The sequence below is a fragment of the Panthera onca genome, chromosome D4, assembly GCF_046562875.1.
Source record: "Panthera onca isolate mPanOnc1 chromosome D4, mPanOnc1 haplotype 2, whole genome shotgun sequence".
Classification (NCBI taxonomy): domain Eukaryota; kingdom Metazoa; phylum Chordata; class Mammalia; order Carnivora; family Felidae; genus Panthera; species Panthera onca.
In genome coordinates, this window is record NC_138351.1 from 57,862,784 (window position 1) to 57,883,428 (window position 20,645).

The window sequence follows — 20,645 nt, forward strand, 5'->3', positions numbered from 1 at the left end:
ATGTATTTCTATATTTAGGCTTCCTTTTGAGGAACGAAAAAAGTGCAGAGAATGAAATTAGGTCACTGACTTCAGGCCACACTAAAACTTTTTTACTTTCTGTCATTGTGCAGTTGTCCGATTCCTGGAGAGAACTTATTTCAAGGGCATGAGCCCTAGTTCCAGAAAGAAGAGTTCCGTCCCAAGGGCATAGGCTTTAGTTCCAGGAAGAGGAAGTTAGGGAACTCTCAACTGAGGGAAAAACCAGGGAGCCCTTTACTACTCTCAGAACTGCTAAAGGAAAGAAGGCTGAGGAAAACAAACTAATGGACCAGTTTCTCCTACATCGTCTTATGAACAGAAAATATAGAGAGCAGAATACTTTAGGGAGTAGTAAGTTCAAAGCAAATGAGGAATGTGGCGATCATCAATAAAGACTGATTTACTTATTCAACAAATACTCATTGGTCATCAAATGAATGCCAGCCACCGGGCTACATGCTGGCAATACAATGGCAACAAAACCAGACAGAATCCCTGCTTTCATGAAGATTATGTTTTAATGAAGGACAGCCTTGAATTAAGTCATAGCATGTTAAATAATAGCACAGAGAAATATAAAATTACAGCTACAATAAGTGCTATGAAGTAAAGATCATTTGGGAGACATAGTGGTTCAAGCATGGATTCCGGAGCCATACTTTTTAGGTTTGAATCCTAGTTCTACCACTTACTCTGTTATCTTGAGAAAATCTCTTAATTTCTCTATGCTACAGCTTCTCATCTACGAAATCAGGCTATATGTAGTAGTGCTACCGCGTAAGTATGTTGTGAGGATTAAGTGAAGTAGTATTTGTAAAGAACTTAGGACACTATCTGGCATATGGTAAACACTAAGTAAATGTTTATGTAAAAAAATACAGGAACTTTGATGGTTTTGTTGTTGTTCAAGAAGATAATTTAGAACTTGAATATTTATAAACATGGGTTATTTCAAACGTCCAAAGTTTTACTAGTGACAAATAATTGAAATCAGTTTCCCTGGCCTAAATCCCTTCAAGTAAGCTAGGCCTGAGCAGTGAGCAACTAGTACTGGTCCATCTAGGATGTCCTTTTAGCTTGAGTTAATAACAGTGGCAAGCCCAGTAATTTGGCCTCTGTCCTTTTCTAGGCTATCAGCCTATTCTGATTAGAAAACTTATAGTACCTAGAGTGAATATTGACTGGTTCTAGCATCTTGCTTATCTGCCCTCTCCTTTCTATTTTTTCTACTGCTTTCTTAGTTCAGGCTCTCATCATTTTGAAGTGTTGACTATTATAGCAATATTTTAAGTCATTTTATGAATGCAATCTGTTCTTCTGTAAATTCATCATATTAATTTTCTGAAATTCCAGCTCTATTGGTTTTTTTGTTTTTGTTTTTTTTTTTCCCTGCTCAAAATCTTTCTGGGATTGCTTTTCAGGTAAGGTCATCAGCCTAACATTAAAGACCTGATTTTACAGTCTTTTCTCCTGCTTTCTTCAGACTCTTCCTACCTCTGTACTATCATACAACCTGTCTGGTTTCAGTACCAAACTTTTCATTAGGTTCTTCTTCCTGCCTAGATACCTGTCTCCTACCTTTATATTGAACCTATATTCATCTTTTAGGCTTAGTGCAAGTTTTTCTCCATGAAGCTTCTTTCACCAGTTCCAGCCACCAGCCTCCCCTGCCCCCATCCTCCACATCATCTTTCCTTCTTGAATTCTTACAGTGTTTTCTGAAGTTTTTAAAAATAATAGCTTTATTGAGATATAACTTATATGCCATCAAATTACCCTTTTAAAGCATAAAATTTAGTGACTTTTTTTTTAATTTTTTTTAATGTTTATTTATTTTTGAGACAGAGAGAGACAGAGCATGAACGGGGGAGGGTCAGAGAGAGGGAGACACAGAAACTGAAACAGGCTCCAGGCTCTGAGCTGTCAGCACAGAGCCCGACACAGGGCTTGAACTCACGGACCGCGAGATCATGACCTGAGCCGAAGTCGGCTGCTTAACCGACTGAGCCACCCAGGCGCCCCTAAATTTAGTGACTTTTTAAAATGTTTTTTATTTATTTTTGAGAGAGAGCATGAGCGGGGGAGGGGCAGAGAGAGGGAGGCAGAGAATCCAAAGCAGGATCCAGGCTCCACACTGGATCAGTGCAAAGAGCCCCAACGTGGGGCTCTAACTCATAAACTGTGATATCACGACCTGAGCAGAATTCAGATGCTCAACCAACTGAACCACCCAGGCACCCCCAGTTTAGTGATTTTTTAATATATTCATAGAATTGTGCCACCATTACCATAAATTAATTTTAGAACATTTTCATGTCAAAAAGATACCCCATACGCATTAGCATTCATTCCCAATTCCTGCCTTCCCCAGCCCCTACCAACCACTAATTTACTTTCTATCTCTATTGATTTGCCTATACTGGACATGACATAAATAGAATTATATAATGCCTGGCCTTTTGTGAATGGCTTCTCTTGCTTAATATTTTCAAGGTTCATGTTGTAGCATATATCAGTACTACCTTCCTTTGTAAGACTGAATACCATTCCAATGTATGTATACACCACAATTCATTCATCAGTTGATGATAGACGTTTGGGTTGTTTTCATTTGGGGGCTATCATGAACAATACTGCTATAACCATTCATGTATAAGCTTTTGTGTGACCCAAGCTTTCTCTTGGGTCTCTCCAATTCATTTTAAGTCTTATTTATATCCTATCTTGAATTGATGCTTTACTGTTTGGGATATATATTGTGTGGTTCTACTAAATTGTCTGCCTAGAACAGTGCTTACAGAGTTTCCTCTGTCCTGGAAAGTATACATGTATATGTTTATACATAAATACTCTGCCAAGGATATACACCAATCTGTTAATGGTGGTTTCTTTGGGGAAAGGGAGAAAAAGGGAAAGGAAACTTATTTTTTCTCTTTATATTTCTGATTTTAGACTTTTTATGGTTAAAACACATTTATGTGTTACTTTGGATTATTTGAAAAATCATTAAAGAAAAAAGTGTAATCACAAAGGGAAGTCAGAGAAGTTAAAAGAAAAGGACAGAAAAAAAATGGGAAAAACAGGAGGAGGGGGATAGATACTGTGGCATTTAGAGCAGATACTGTGGCATTTAGAGCTTTAGTAATAGAATCATATACAATACCACATTTAAACAAATACAAAAAGTAGACATCTATGATGCATCACTCTGAACATAGTACAAACTATTGAATTGTACATTTTATTTTGGATAGGTGAATTGTGTGTATAGCTCAATAAAATTATTTAGAATAAAACAGACATCTAAAGTTTTTAGAGTTAGTTTGTGGAATTATGTTTCTTTAGAAAATTTAAAGCAACAATTGAACTAATTTTTAGGAACTTTCCCTGACCTCAGTAACAGGAGCAGCCAGATAAAGTACATGATGCCCAACTAAACTTGAATTTTAGTAAAAACTGAAACAAATTTTAGAATAAGTATGTCCCATATAGTATTTGGAACATATTTTGTTTTTGTATTTTTATTTGCTAAATCTGGCAACACTAGACAAAGAAGATTAACTTTGAATCTCTTAGAGTGAACTTGCTTCTTTAGCGTTACCAGGATTTACAATTAGATCCAGCTTTGTGTGAATGGCCTTTTGTTTCTAACTAATGGCCTTTATTGTAAGTTTCCCAATCTCTCATCTCCTATCCCAGGAAGATTTTATGATTAGGAAGCCATGAAAATGATATCTAGCAGTTCAATCAAACATGATTGATTTTACCTTTAATAAATTGATTTATTGATAAATTGATTTATTGATAAAAAAAAAATCATGCTCAACTTTGCAAATGATGTCAGAGGGTCAAAGTACCATTCCCAACTTCCATCTGCCTAGAGTAATATCTTCCTTGAAAGGAAAGGGAAGAAACCAAAGGTCTACAAGAGGAATAGTGGGTAGGGCCTTTAGTTTTGATCATATCCTGAATTGTAGCAGCTGACCAATGTTCTGTGTTAATAAATTAGGACTTGGTGGGGTGTTTTGTTTTGTTTTTGCTTTTATTACTATTTTGATTTTCTATTTGTTTTATTACTATTTCATTTTCTTTTATCACTATTTGATTGTCCTTTGAGCAATTCTAGCCTTATTTCTGCTCAACTCAGACCCAAGAATTAGTGAAGCTATGGAGGAGACGGGAAGAGGCAGAGGTACCAGAAGAGTTATAGTAGCTCAAGAACTGGACTTTTCATGACATTCAGGACTTTAGTGAGCTTCCTCTCCAGGTTGTTTTTTTTTTTTTTTAATTGAAGAAAATGTGATTTTATTATCAAACTTTCAAAAGAATTCCAAGTGTATTACAAAGAACATCCATATTCACCTCACCCAGATTCCTAATTGCTATTATCTTATCACATTTGCTCCATCCGTGTGTGTATGTGTGTACATACTACATATATTTATATATAATAATCAGTTGTTTTGTGAGCCTTTTGAGAATAAGTTGCATCCACGATACCCCACCATCCCTAAATACTTCAGTGTATATTTCTCCACATTGAGGATACTTTGCTGCTTTAACTACCATATAATCCTCCAAGTTAGGAAATCAGCATTAATATAACATCATCATTCAACCTCCATTTAAATTTCACCAACTTCCCTAATAGTCTTTTCTTCCTTTTTGACATACTGCACCTTCCAGGAACACATGCTCCTGTTGGCTCTTCAGCTTCCTCCAGTCTGAAACTGTTCTCCCTTTTCCCCTGCCTTTTCAGGTCCTCAACAGTTTTACCTCTTTTTTTTTTTTAAACTTCATTTCTTTCTTTTCTTTTCTTTCCTTTTCTTTCTTTTTTCTCATTTGAGTATAGTTGACACACAATGTTACATTAGCATCAGGTGTACAACATAGTGATTCGACAGGTTTGTACATCATGCTCTCTTTACCACAAGTGTAGCTTGCGTCTGTCCCAGTATGTGGATACATTGATACATCACTCGTACAATATAATTGACTATATTCCTGATGTTGTGCCACTTATTCAGGAAATGCAGGCTTCCTGTTATGGGATGTATGAGTCTCCAGGTTCTTTTTGACACTGCACTCTACCCACCCTCTTCAGCCATGCTGAATATCCTTCTGTTTGCTGACCTTAGCCTAGAAAGATCAACAAAGAATTAGCTGAGGTTTCTCTTCCAGCCCAGCTGTTCTGTGATTATGTAGATACTCCCACAAGGAGGAGGTGATTATCCTCCATTGGAGGGGTTTAGACAGAAATCTGACCACAATTTAATAAAACATGTTTTCAAATATCAATTCACTTGTGTCCTTTTTCATTCAATGAATCTTCATTAATCCAAGGCCTAATGCTGAACTAAGTAGTGGAATACAGAGATTTAAAGACAAAATTAAAGGAAATATATGATCTGTACCTTTAAGTAGCTCTTAGTGGGAGAAGATGGTATTATAAATAAATATGAACCTGAAACATAATGAAGTAGTGATGAGAAAACAAATGAGCTACTGCTTATTCTACAGGACTACAGACCCAGCCTTGCTCATGGTGACTCTCTGCTACGTCATTTAGCTAATCTATGTACCATTCCTCAGATGGGAATATCATCTGTTGGCTAAACTCCAGATATCTAAGAGATGCAGTCTGGAGAGAGGAAGTATAAAAATTTTCGTGTGTAGCCAAGACTGGAAGTCATATGGTTAGCTAAATTTACTGGTAGCTATATAATGTTTCAAATTATGCTATTTGACTACAGTAGGATAAATTGTGATCATTTGAAATCTAAGAAATTCGAGTTTTCCTAAAGTAAACTGACTCCAACTAATCTGACCAGAAATTACAGAAATTGGCCAATTATCCTTCACCTGGCAGCTATCCTTACTTCTTTTTTAGAGATGGGAAAATTTCAGCTACGTACATTAGGTTACTTGGGTGAAATCACCTAGGCCTATTGATCTAGAATGACAATAAGGGGTCATTGCTGAATTTCTCCCACTAGCACTTGGGCTTAAATGATTTAGGAGTCTGGCAGTGTAAGGAGAGAGCACATAAGTAATCTATGAGACTTGTACTCCTAAAGATCATCTCACTGTTCCTCTTAGCTGGAAAATTCCATTTGTGATTGAGTTCTCACTGTGAGCAAGGAGATATTTGCTGAGATCATCCTAAACCTGATTGCCACCTCGCCAACTGGCCTTCCTCTCTTTTTCTCCCTTCCTCCTTTTTCCTCCTGGTTACTTTGTTTTCAGTGTGCCTCTTTCTCTAGTTGTCTCTTATAGACCTCATTTTCCTTTTTAGTTTCTGCCACTTCCTTGTCTGGGCTAATCTGTAATCTTCTGTAGCTTTAACCACCTAAAACCTGAAATTGGATTACATCAAGATTGCATAAGAGCTAAGTTTATCACCCTGGCATTTGAATCAAAACATTAAGACGGAGGCTGCTTCTATTTTGACACTTCTCTTCTACTACCATCCCACCAAAGGACTGAGTAGAGTTCCCCTCACTGGACTGTGGCTTCCTCTACTGGCTAGATTAGCTTTGTACATCCACAGGAGATAGCTGAAAGTTCAAAATCCATTAGGCACAGACAACTGTATCAGTGATGGTTATGGAATCTCCTTGACATAGCATAAGATAAAGGACAAAAAAATATCATTTAATGAGCACTTTTGATGTGTCAGAAATTATATAGGCACTTTATAGTTTCCCTCTCATTTAACCCTCACATTAGCATTTTAGGTAAGATTTTATTACCCCATTTTACATATGAGGAAACTAAAACCCAGAAGTAGAAAGTGACTTGCCCTAAGTCACTTAACAATTTAGTCGCAAAGCCCAGTCTAGAATAGCCAAATTTTTCTAAGCATTTTTATATATCAAGAATTGTTCTAAAACAATGCTTTGTATTCCTTAATTTATTAATCCTCACAGTAACCTTATGAGTAGGTATTATTATCATTTCTATTTTACAGACTAAAAAAATGAGTCTCAGAAAGGTTAAGTAACTTCCTCAAGGCTACATAGCTGGTAAGTGGAGGATTGAGATTTGAACCCTGGCAGCCTCAGTTGCTCATGTCATTAACCCCTGTTGGAGGCTGCCATAGTTTTAAACTCTAGGTCCACTGCACATTTTATAATACCAAGTGGCCTGGCTTCACCAGTATTCTGGCCCTTTCAGTTCAATTATTTTACCACCTACAGTCCAGCTCTCATCTCAGCACATGTCCTTTTGAAACTAGGCCTTCAATCCACAGACTGTAAACTAACCCTTTAGTTACCAAAGATAGACACATTTTCCAGTTACCAGAGGTCCAACTAGGTGTTTGTCTCCTTGAATTCCATAGCCAGAACCTCTTTAATGAGACTGTCTCTTAGACTTTCCTTGTCTAAGCTAATTTCCAGTCTTCTGTAGTTCTAACCTCTCATCCATAATTCACATTTTGTCACTCTTGTTTCAGCCAAACAGAAATGAACTTTGACTTAACAAGTAACAGGGAAAACACTTAGTCATCCCTGTCTTTTCTCAGTGGTATTCACAAGCCCTAGAGAATCTTGAATTAATCTTTTATTAATCAGTCTGATAACTGTCTTCCTGCCTTTATTATCTCAGAGATGACTTTCTTTCCTTCCACTTGTCTTCTATCTCTCTCAGACTTTGAATTTCTTCTCCTAGATGGTTGTGCCAACTGATGTTTTAAACCATTTTTCTCATCATTCCTGCTTTTCCTTTTTTAGTGGTGTCTTATGAAATCTGACTTTCTAGCCCTCAATTCCTCTTCCTTTCCTGATGGAAATCCTCCTTTCTTTTCTTCTTTCTCTTATTTCATGGAAGATCCGGTATCAACGAGCCAGAACTATGTAAAGGTTAATCCTGCCCCCAATATGGAGTTTCAGTCTGTCTCCACCAGCTCAGGCTCTGAACTTTGGGATCTACCTCTTTTACTCGACTCTTTTTTCGCTTTTTAAGTTTATTTATTTTGAGAGAGAGCATGCATGCATGCATGTGCGCACGTGTGAGTGAGTGCGGGAGAGGTAGAGAGAGAGGGAGAGAGGAAATCTCAAGCAGGGTCCATGCTATTAGCATGCAGCCTAAAGTGGGGTTCAAACTCATAAAGCGTGAGATCATGACCTGAGCTGAAATCAAGAGTTGGATCCTTAACCGACTGAGCCACCTAGGTGCCCCTGCTTTACTCTCAAACTCAAAGAGGGAGGTATGTATTAAATTTCTGTGCAGAGCCTGGACTCCATGTATCTCTTAGGGTTTGGTGGGCTTAGAGAAAATAGCTTACTGCAGCCAGATGAGTTGCTGGAAAAACCTGTTAGACCTTTAGTAAGTTAAAAATAATTAGTAATATCTAGGATTAAATTTAATAAGAAATACAAAATTCAATAAGAAAATATTAGAATAGAACTTTATCAAGAGTTATAAAATATTTTTTAAACATTTCTTTTTTTTGACATTTATTTATTTATTTTGAGGGAGAGAGAGAGGAAGAGGGAGAGGGAAAGAGAAAGAAAGAATCTCAACCAGGCTCCATACTGTCAGCACAGAGCCTGATGTGGGGCTCAGACCCACAAACCACAAGATCATGACCGGAGCCGAAGTCAGACGCTTAACTGACTGAGCCACCCAGGTGCCCCAAGACTTATAAAATATATTTTAATAAACAGAGAGACTGTGCTGGGTCTTTTGGATATGATTAGAAGGGCACATGGCATGGGAGAGACTGATTTTACTTATCATTGCCTGAGCTGATTATGAACACAGTAGAAGATTAGCCTACTCAGGGATTGGATAACCTCAACACTAGTAGAAACACCAATGCTGTCCTGGTACTCTGCCCTAATCGGGCAGTTATCTGGGCCACTGAAAATGTCCCTGCACAAATAGTATAGGCCAACCAGCAGCTCTAAATCCTATATGCAGCTAAATTATCTAAGCCATACATGTTCTACTTTTTTGGATAACCTAAGCTACAATGGTTAACTGAAAGTCTTATATCACAAAGTTGTAAATAAGCCACTAACTAGCCAAACCAAGGCACAGCAAAAGGTCCTACCAGTTCCGTTTCAACTTCCCCCATCTTTATTCACATAATCCTTGTAATCATTGGAATGAAATAATGAGAAAGAATTGCACTAGTTGAGTAGAACATACTACAAGGTGCATAGAAAGATGGTAAACCTAGCCCAGGGAAGACTCATATGCATTGCTAGCAAGGTAACTATACAGGTATGATCACAATGCATAGAAGAGTGGCTTCCCAGGGGTACACCAACAACTCTCTTCCTCACAGGGATATATAGTGTGTCACTGAGTGGGGGACTGATAGTGCAAAAATGTCAATTCATCCCAGTTAATCTGTATAATCTCTCATATCCTAGGGCAAAAGCAGCTAAACATCCCAGTTTCACCTTTCCCATAATTTGTATAAATCCCTGAACTTCCTCATAAATCTGTATTTTTGCACTGCCCAATGTGCAGACTTTGGCCCCTTAGGTATTTTCTATAAGAAATTTTATTCATGTGGGGCGCCTGGTGGCTCAGTTGGTTGGGTGTCGACTTCGGCTCAGGCATGATCTCATGGTTTGTGGGTTCAAGCCCCACGTCGGGCTCTGTGCTGACAGCTCAGAGCCTGGAGCCTGCTTTGGATTCTATGTCTCCCTCTTTCTCTGCCCCTTCCCCAACTCACACTCTCTGTCTCACTCTCTGTCTCTCTCTCTCTCAGAAAAATAAACATTAAATTTTTTTTTTAATTTTATTCATGTTATGACTTCATGTTGTTTAGTAATTTCTGCTGATGACTAAAGGAGGAACAGAGGAAATTACATGAAGAACCATAAGAGTCCTTGTCTTATCATTGGCTGTCTCCTCAGCTATTTTTCAAAAGTCTGTTCTAAACAACAGGTATTGGTGAGGATATGGAGAAAAGGAATCCTTGTGCACTGTTGGTAGGAATGCAATCCATTGCAGTCACTCTGGAAAACAGTATGGAAAACTTTGCCTCAAAGTTAAAAATAGAGCTACCCTACAATCCAGCAATTCCACTACTGAGTACCCAAAGAATACAAAAATACTAATCCAAAGGGATACATGTACCCCTGTATTTATAGCATTATCTACAATATCTAAAAATATGGAAGCAGCCCAAGTGTCCATCAGTTGGTGAATGGATAAGAAAGATGCAATACACACACACACACACAGGAATATTAATCAGCTATAAAAAAAAAAAAAAGAATGAAATCTTGTCATTTGCAACAACATGGATGGAGCTAGAGATGCTAAGTGAAATAAGGCAGTCAGAGATAGGCAAGTACCATATGACTTCACTTATATGTGGAATTTAAGAAACAAAGGAGCCAAGGGAAAAAGAGAGAGACCCCAGGCAACAGACTCTTAACTACAGAGAACAAACTGATGGTTACCAGAGGGGAAGTGATTAGAGGGATGGGTTAAATAGATGATGGGATTCAGGAGTGCACTTGTGAAGAGTAGCGGGTGATGTATGGAAGTGCCAAATCAGCATATTGTATACCTGAAACTAATATAACACTGTATGTTAACTAACTGGAATTAAAATAAAAACTTAAAAAAAAAAAAGTCTATGATCTTAACCTCTTGAGAAATAGCAGTGTCGTTTCTCAGACCTGACTGTTTTTCACATGGGGGTAGCTCTGCCACATCTGATAGCCCACTTTCATTCATCCCCAGAATTCTGGTGAATACAATTTTCTGTCTTTGTCTCTAAATCAAAACTCCAGTTTTGAGGGACCTGGACAAAATTATTCTGAAGTTTATCCAGAAGAGAAAATAGACAAGAATAGCCAAGAAGACTTTAAAAAAGAAGACCTGTGGAGAACCTGGGTGGCTCAGTCAGTTAAGCGTCTGGCTTCAGCCCAGGTCATGATCTCATGGTTCATGAGTTCGAACCTCGCATTAGGCTCTCTGCTGTCAGTGCAGAGCCCACTTCAGATCCTCTGTCTCCCTCTCTCTCTGCCCCTCTCCGGCTCTCTCTCTCTCAAAAATAAACAAACATTTAAAAAGTAAAAATAGAAGACTTTCTATCCTGTATTAAAAGTTATATAATTTAAAAGATGGGTAGAACAGTAGAACATGATAGAAAACCTGGAATCACATTCAATATGTTAGAATGTAGTACATTGTAAAAATGGCTTATTTATTTATTTATTTATTTATTTATTTATTTATTTATTTATGGAATGCTTATTTTTAAAGGAGAGAGAGAGTGTGTGAGCAGGAGAGGAGCAGAGAGAAAGGGAGACATAGAATCCAAAGTGGGCTCCAGGCTCTGAGCTGTCAGCACAGAGCCTGTCTGGCATGGGGCTCACACACCCAGGAGATCATGACCTGAGCTGAAGTCAGTCACTTAACTGACTGAGCCACCCAGGTACTCCCCTAAAAGTGGCATTTAAAACCAGAGTAGGAGAAAATATTTGCAAATTGTATATGTAATAAGTGACTTCTATGCAGAATATGTAAAGAACTTTTATAACTCAGTTAAGAGTTATTAAAGACAACCCAGTTTAAAAATGGGCAAAGAACCTGAACAGACATTTCTCCAAAGAAAATATATAAATGTTCAGTAAGCACATGAAAACATACTCAACTTCATCATTAGTCTAGGGAAATGAAAATCAAAAGCACAATGAGGAGTGCCTGTATGGCTCAGTTGGTTGAGCGTTCGACTCTTGATTTCAGCTCAGGTCATGATCCCAGGGTGGCTGAGTGTGGAGCCTGCTTAAGATTCTCCCTATCCCTCTCTCTCTGCCCCTCCCCTGCTCATGCTCTCTCTCTCTCTCTCTCTGTCTAAAATAAAATAAAATAAACCACAGTGAGATATTACTTCATGTCCATTCAAATAGTTAAAAAAAATAAATAACAAGCATTGGTGAGGATGTGGAGAAATTATAACTTTCCTATGTTGTGAGTGAGAATGTAAAATAGTGCAGCTACTGTGAAAAACCATTTTGCAGTTCCTCAAAAAGTTAAACATAGAGTTACCATATGACTCAGAAATTGTACTCCCGTGTATATATCCAAAAGACATGAAAACGTCCACAAAAAAACTTGTACACAAATAAATGTTCATAACAGCTTTATTCATAATAGCCAAAAGATGGAAAAAAGGCAGATATTTATGATGGATAAATAAATGCAGCATGTCCATAGAATAGAATATTATTCAGTCATGAAAAAGAATGAGATAGTAATACATGCTGTAATGTGAAAGAACTTTGAAAATATTATGCTGAATGAAAGAAACCAGTCACAGTAGACCACATATTATTCTATTTATATGAAATATCCATAATAGGAAAATCCCTAGAGACAGATAGTAGATTAGTGTTTGCCAGGGACTGGGGAAACGAAGGACTTAGAAGTATGGGTTTGGGGGGCCTTTTGGGGGTGATGAAAATGTTCTGGAATTAGTGGTGATGATTGCATAGCCTCATCAATATACTAAAAACCACTGTATTGTACAATTTAAGGTGGTGAAGTTTATGTGAGTTATATCTCCAAAAAAAAAAAAAATTTAATAGTTGCAGTGTTAAGTTTCTAGGACCTGGGACCAGAGACTTCTATTAAAGGATGAGGTGAGTGAATTCAAGGTCAGGTAGGAGTCTCTAGCCTAGAGGAAGAATCTTTGAGAACCAAAGAAGGAAATTTCTTTGTAATTTTGGAAGCCATGAGTCAAAGACATTAGAGGGCTGGAAGAAAATAGATACTCAGTATAATTCGGAAGCAGATGGGTTGCTAGAACGCACTCTCTGAGGAGACAAATTCTGTGGAAACAGTCTGGGAATTTCTAGGAGCACTAAGTGTAGAAAGCTTAGCAGCAGTGTCACCTCTTCAGGCCAAATTCTGGGTTGTTTGGTATATATACCATTCAAGCTCAAGAAAATTGGGAAACACTCATACCATATTCATTTAAATAATTAAGATATTTTCTCCTCTAGAAACACTTCCATATCCCACTTTCCTTGACTTTCTTCTGTGCACCGCAACACCCTATTCTTACCTATATCACTGCTTTTACATTAGATTGATTTTTTTTTTAATGTTTGTCTTCCCCCTTTAGGAATAGGAATCCCAGTATGATCAGGAATAATGTAACCCTAGGACCTAGCATGAAGCCTGACACCTGGCAAGAACTTAGTAAATGCTTATTGAACTAATGCAGAATTGAAGAGACTATAGGAATGTTTCACTCAGGACAAAAAAGTCTAGTAATAAAATCTATCTGAAGAGTTTTCATAACACAATAATGGGCTCACAATTTGAAATAGTGCGTAACACTTCTGTATGTTGATATGATGATTTTGGCATGTGTTGTAGTTATCAGTCTCACTCCCACTAAACTTCAGGTCCCTTGAAAGTCAGGGACCGTGTCTTACTCATCTTTTTATCCCCTCACAGCTTCAGATACACTGGCCTGTGTGCAATAGATGCTCATTAATAATTTATTGATTTAAATTTCATTAGCAAGGTTAGGTAAAACTGCCTTGGGAAGAACTTCAGATACCTTAAAATAAGGTGCTGGAACTGACTGATAAGAGAGGGCTGAGTTTCTGTCTTTAGCAGTGATGTTGGTACAGGCCATCCTATTGTCTGTGGAGACAAAATCTAGAATTACTAGAGGCATTCATGGTGGAAAAGTCCTCAAAAGTTTGTTGTCATTTTGCCTCCAGAAAACTTTAACACTTAAGGATTTTTATTTTTATTGTATTTCTTGATTCTTCAAATAGAAAGAAAATCCCATTGAATTTTTTTAATGTGTATTTATTTTTGATGGGGCGGGGAGCAGAGAGGGACAGAGGATCTGAAGCAGGCTCTGCACTGACAACAGTGAACCTGATACAGGGCTCAAACTTATGAACTTGAGACCATGCCCTGAGCCAAAGTCAGACACTCAACTGACTGAGCCACCCAGACACCCCAGGAAAATCCCATTTGTAGACATAATCCTCAATGAGAAAGTGTGAAGATTTAGTGAAGTCTTCACTGGTGGTCAGCATCCCAGGCTGATCTTTAGAGGGCTATCCTTATCATTTCTCTCTTCTCTTTCAGAACAAGAGAGATATCTGCAAGCCAACAACAGAGAATTCAATACTAGGTTTGGATATCCTGTGAGTATCGGGCCTCCAGTTACTTCAGAAGGGGGCTGGTATTCTCTAATATTCCACTTTGTGAGTGGGGCATGAATTCATTGTAGATGTAGATCCTACAGCATAGATTCTACTTTCAAACTCCTATACAACAAGGGCTGGTACAGTGAGGTCTTAGAACAACCAAAATTAGTTCTAATGACCCAGGCTCAGGAGAGAATAGATCTCAGATTTGGGGTTTCATATGTCACTTCTAGCAAAGAGATCCTATAGTTGCTTCTTACACAAATGAAACCATAGTTCAACTTTATTTTCCACTTACCCATCTATCTATGACAATACATATAGATCTACCCAATACATTTAATAGTGGCATGGTTTTCCACTCTTATCAATATACCTTAATTTACTTAACCAGTCTCCTATTGATGAACATTAAAAATGTTTCCATTCAGGGGCGCCTGGGTGGCTCAGTCAGTTAGGTATCTGTCTTCAGCTCAGGTCATGATCTCATGGTTCATGAGTTCAAGCCCTCCATCAGGCTCTGTGCTGACAGCTTAGAGCTGGAAGCCAGCTTCAGATTGTGTCTCCCTCTCTCTCTCTGTCTCTCTCTCAAAAATAAATAAACCTTAAAATAAGATGTTTCCATTCATAGCTAGGTGCCCCCTCCAAAAAAACATAAAATAGTCTCCAGTGTTTTGCTACGATAAATGGCAAACCATTTATCTGAATGAACACCATTATACATATATTTTGGCACATTTATATGAATATATCTTACGAGAATTTCCTAGAAGTGAGTTGGCTGGACCAAAAGAAAACACAGTAAAAATTGTGATGCACAATGTCAGACTTCTCCCTGAAAAGATTATATCCATTTATATTTCTACCTACAGTAGAGACTGCTTGTTTTTCCATATTCCTGCCCAACTAGGTATTATCAATCTTTTTCATCTTTGCCAGGCTCTTGAATGAAAAAACATTTTGTTGTCTATCTTTCCTTAATTTCGAGTGAGTTCAATAATCTTTTCATGTTAATTAAACTTTTTTATTTCTTTTTATGGAAACTACCTGTTAATGATCTTTGCCGATTTTTTATTGGACTGTTCATTTTTCACTTGTTTATTTATGAATAGCTCATAAAAGTTATGTATTTAAAATTCATACACCAGCACCTATCCTTGCCCACATCTGCCCCCTATAGGGAATCACTTTTATTACTTTCTTAGGAATTCAGTGCTTTGTGTAAATAAAGCAAATCCGCTTTCTTACACTATTTTTTTTAACGTTTATTTATTTTTGAGAGAGAAAGAGCATGAGCAGGAAAGGGGCAGGGAGAGAGAGAGAGTCACAGAATCTGAAGCAGGCTCCAGGCTTTGAGCTGTCAGCACAGAGCCCGATGCAGGGCTCAAACTCACAAACCACGAGATCATGACCTGAGCCGAAGTTGGTCACTTAACCAACTGAGCCACCCAGGTGCCCCTTTCTTACACTATTCTGAACCCTAAGTTGTCAAGATGCTTTCATAATAGCTTGTTCCTTTTTTCTTTTTTCACCTGCGTAGTATTTCCTATGCAGATTTAGCATAGTTTAGGTTACCAGTTTCTTACAAATTGACATTTGGATTGTTTCTAGATATTTACAGTTATATAAGCAATGTTTTTAGTTTATGATTTCTGAGTTAGTTCTGGATAATAACAGTGTTCAGAGTATGGCCATGGAAGCAGATTTCCCCCCTTTCTACCTTCTAGGCATGTATAAGAGGCACTATAGAGAAGTGAAGCTAGGTTTTGGCATCAGACAGACCTGCTTTTGAGCACAGCTGTACTCCTTACTAACCTTGCATTTTTAGGCATGTTTTTTTTACCTTCTCTGATCTTGAGTTCCCTCTAATGAAAAGGGCCTGATAATGTTCACCTTACATGGTGGTTATGGGAGTTAGATATACTTGTGAATAATGTTAACTCTCTTTGTCCAAGAAACTATAGCCCCTTGAAGAAAGGATATAAGTCTCATTCATCTCTGCATCCACAGTTTGTATCGCAATATTTGGCACATAATGGCATTTGATACATATATGCTGAATTAATAAGCAGATCTGACCTATTCTTATATATTTAACAACCATGTCATTTCCACGGCCCATTGCTCATTTTTCTCCTATTTTTCTACTCTCTTCCATTCCTACTCCTTTTCCTCTCCTCAGCCCTCAACTACTGATTCCCATTATGGCTTTGGCCTTATGTTATCTATTCCCCCATTTAGCCAACAGGCAGGTTTCACTGCCCAAATAGCCCAAACCAAAATCTACCACCTCTGTTATGCTTAAATTTTATCACATCTGACAAAAAACAAAACAAAACAAAACACTGAAGAAACTCATAGGTAAGCAGATGTTCTACATTCTTTAGATACCACTTCTGGCCTAGCATTTAAAAGTAGAGCAAAATACTCTAGTTACCAAGTTAGTAAAGAAATACTGATATTTCTGTCTTGAGACAGAATCAGCAAGGCTTTTGTCTTTGTTTGCTAAACAAGTGCTACAAAGTGAGTAGAAACTTAAATACATTAATCAGCTATAAAATCAAATGGAAAATCGGTAGTGAAGGGCAGCTGCTACAGCAAGGCAAAAGATCAAAAGATCTTCGGTTCCAAGTACCAGAACCATCTGGACTTAGACACTGAGAAAGTCTGAGTATTTCATGATCAAAGAAAACTTTTTCCATGTTAGAATAGCATATTCTCAGGGTTAGAAGGGCTGATAGCGATCATTTAATTAGAACTTCATTCAAGACAGACCTATGAGCTTCTCTGGGATAGATCTTTAATTTTTTTCAGCCTCCACTAGTAGAGCCCAGAATAGGGCTATAAACAGAGCAAGCCTTGAGAAATCTATAGTGTTTGACTGATTATTAACTAGAAAATTATGGAGAAAACACCAAAGAAATCTTAGTTTCTAACTAAGATCTCTAAACTCCTAAGCTCTATGACAAACTTCTCTTCCCTAGGGAAATATATGGGTGAGTCTTGACTGAATAATGGATCTAGGCTTGCTGGTCAAGTTTTGACCTTAGGACTAAATGGTTTTAATTCTCCAAGAGAAGGCCTCTGGTGCTTTCCCAAGGCAGATTCCAGCAAGATTCTTCATACTTGAGCAATATCTTTACTTCAGGACTGCATGTGGGTTTTCCTTTGTTCTGGCCTTATAGATGGAGGAGGTAGGGAGAAGCCCTATCCTTAGGAAATTGTTTGGTCTCATTCTTTTGCTTTTCTTGAGCTATTATATTCAAGTTCTAACGTCTTAAGTCACATGATTGAAGACACAAAGGTAGAAAGTAAGATGGTCCTGCCAACATCCTGAGATCAGGATTGAGAAGGGAGCAAGTTCTCATTTTCACACAGCAAAATCATATAAACCACAACTATTCAGACTCTCTCAGGACAAGTAAAAAGCAAGTGTCTTCCCATAGGGACCACTGTAGGAACCTCCAGTGGGCTAAGGTTGAAAGAGTAATTCGCTTTTGGCATCTGACATCCTTCAGCATTGAAAGCAATATGTAAAAGCACACCAAACTGAGTTTGCCAGGCTTAGAAAAACTTCACTAGAGAGCTCTATACAAATGGCAGACTTGCTTTTTAGGGCTAAGGAGGACCAGAGAGTCACCCATAAGATGATACTAAAGGATCTCTGATTCTATGAAATGAAGGCATTTGGATGGCTATGGGATTCAGGGGACAGCATAGTCCCAACTCGGCAACTAACTATGTGGTCTTGGGCAAATAACTTCACCTCAGTGCCTCAATTTCCTCATCCTCAAAAATGTGATCATGTAGTACTCTCCTCAGAGGGTTGTTATGAGGATTAAATAAACTGCTACACATAAAATGCTTAGAATAGTGCCTTGCATGTAGTAAATATTCAGTAAATGTAAGTTTTATTGTTGATTTTATTATCATTATTATTAATAGCATCAATAAAGAAAGAATTCTGTGCCTCAGAATAATCCCATATTGATCAGCCTTGCCTTCTTTGCATTCTCTAGGTCTCAAAGAAAAGTAGGGGACAAACACTTCTTCCCCCCTTCTCACTCACCCCATGGTGGAGGAACTATGGCTTTTTCCTGTTTCAAGGAGTGGTTTTGGTCTTTTTTGTTAAGATTAGGAGGTGGAGTCTTTTGTTCCTCTAATTGCACTTGTTTTCTTTTACTTGCAGAACAATACCATCAAGACCTCAAGATATAATGTCTTTAACTTCTTGCCCCTAAACCTATTTGAACAATTCCAGAGACTTGCAAATGCATATTTCCTCGTTTTGCTGTTCCTCCAGGTATTGACTTTGGGGGCCTTTTCCACAGAGCATTTTATCAGTATCTCTGGGGCCTGGTTGTGTAATCAGTTCTTCCCCTCCCTAAACTGAGAAATGTCTCTTTGGATAACCAGCAAATGAATGGGCTGGAATGTCAGGCTGGTCCTATAGAGTAGGACAAGTTCACTGAATCCCAAGGAAGGGGAGCTCCCTCATCATGACTGCATGGCCACACTTCAGCTTGACCCAGCAGGCCACAGACTCTTTACCCCAACCATAGTTACAACCCCATTCCTCATTTGTTGTCCCAGCCTCCCTGACAGAAAGCTAACAGAGGAATTCTGAGAAAAGAGAATGATTTAGAACATAAGAGTATAAGCACAGGGCAAGGAAGCAGGGCAGGGTCGGCCCAAATTAGGAGAGAGGGACAGATTTTCTCATTTCCCCTTGTGCTGAGGGATGGGATATGGTTTTCCGATGTCCACTTTTATCTCCCAACCCCTACAGCTCCTTGCCAGAACCTTCATTATCAGAGGAGAAATAGCCCTTTGCCATCAAGACAAAAGTAGTGAAGCTCAGTACAGATGGGTGGCAACTTACCATATCCTCTTCTTTCATCCTTTCTTGGGAGTTGTTTATTTATATTTACTCCTATATTATATTACTTATATTTCCACAACAGTGGAAAACAACTATGATAGTTGAAATCATTATGAACCTGTGGAGGTGAAAGTGGTGGGGGTGGTGCTGAGGTGAAATACATTGTCCTTTAAGCTTTCTAACCTAAGTTTCTCCCTCCTTCCCTCTCACAGTTGATTCCCCAGATCTCCTCCTTGGCATGGTACACAACTGTGATCCCCCTGATGGTGGTGTTGTCCATAACAGCAGTGAAGGATGCCATCGATGACATGGTGAAGTGGCTTCCTGGGCCTCTAGTGTTTCACTGACCTAGTCTGGCTGGAGGGTCAAAAGGGACTTCCCAGAACTACCTAGTGCTAGGAAGAAGCACTGAATTAAAAGAGATGTTTCCTTGCTTCCTTAACCATCCCAGAAGAAAATGTAATTCCCTTAGCCTCAAGATTGATAGTCTATGCATGGCCAGAAAGGGGCAGTGCAAGGCTGTTCTCTGTCTTCCAGTGCCACCATTTAGCCCCTTTTCCGGGCTTCCTTCCATTTCCTTTTTAATAATCCCCCTCTTCCTTCACTTTGCTTTCTCTGAGTTTTCTCTCATCTTTCTTCCTCCATTCCTCCTTCTCCAAGTTTTATATTCCTCTTCCCTTCCTCCCTGTCCACTCCTCCCTCATTGCCCTGTTCTTATTTTTCTTCTCCCCTTTCCACATTCCCCTCCTCCTCTCTAGCTCTCCCTATTTCCCTTTCCAGTTTTCACTTCTGTCAGGGATGCTCAGCTAGGAACTCTCTGGTTTTAGAGCACTTCACAACATAAACAGAGGCCAACTCCTTTCCTGGCCTTGGAGGGAAAAACTGGCTTCCAACAAGTGCTGCTTGGCATCCTCTTTGCTCCTTACAACATCAAATGGTCAGCATACCGCCCCAGTACCAGGTCTGCTAGTGGGATTTAGAAAGTCAGACCTGTTGACCTGCCTCCATCTTCCCTCAGAGAGTCCTTCTGATTTTGCCAGAATGGATTTTTAAATTTTTTTTAACATTTATTCATTTTTTGAGAGACAGAGAGAGAGCACAAGCAGGGGAGGGGCAGAGAGAGGGGGAGACACAGAATCCCAAGCAGGCTCCAGGCTCTGAGCTGTCAGCACAGGGCCCGATGTGGGGCTTGAACTCAGGAAACGCGAGATCATGACCTGAGCCAAAGTCGGACGCTGAACTGACTGAGCCACCCAGGTGCCCCACCAGAATAGATTTTTAGACCAAACTTTGCAAGCAGGATGTTTCTTTAGACTTTTAACTCTGCAACTCTTTTAAACCCAGAATTAGCCATGTAGTGGTTGAAATTTTAGTCACAATTCAGATGTGCAAAAAATATAACTTTATTTCTCTATAACTGAACTCAGTATAACTCACAACTACCACCCCGCCATCCCGAACCTTTTTAATTGAGAGCTGAAAGCTAGATTTGCCAATTCAGGATAACCCAGTTACTTCTGGGTTAGAACTCAGTTTCTTTAAGATAAGCATTCTGACAAATTCAAGATTCTCTCTGCCCTTTTTATAGT

General features: G+C 38.6%; 1 protein-coding gene across 3 annotated transcripts in view; it reads left to right on the top strand.

Moving 5' to 3' along the window:
* The window catches only part of LOC132663248 (phospholipid-transporting ATPase FetA-like), a 107,053-nt gene that overhangs the window by 27,975 nt on the left and 58,433 nt on the right, over positions 1 to 20,645 (top strand). For all 3 annotated transcript variants that reach the window (XM_060609399.3, XM_060609398.3, XM_060609397.3), the window contains exons 4-6: positions 14,113 to 14,171; positions 18,364 to 18,477; positions 19,269 to 19,367. In XM_060609399.3, coding sequence (XP_060465382.3) covers positions 14,113 to 14,171; positions 18,364 to 18,477; positions 19,269 to 19,367 — 272 coding nt within the window. The remainder of the gene's footprint in view (positions 1 to 14,112; positions 14,172 to 18,363; positions 18,478 to 19,268; positions 19,368 to 20,645) is intronic.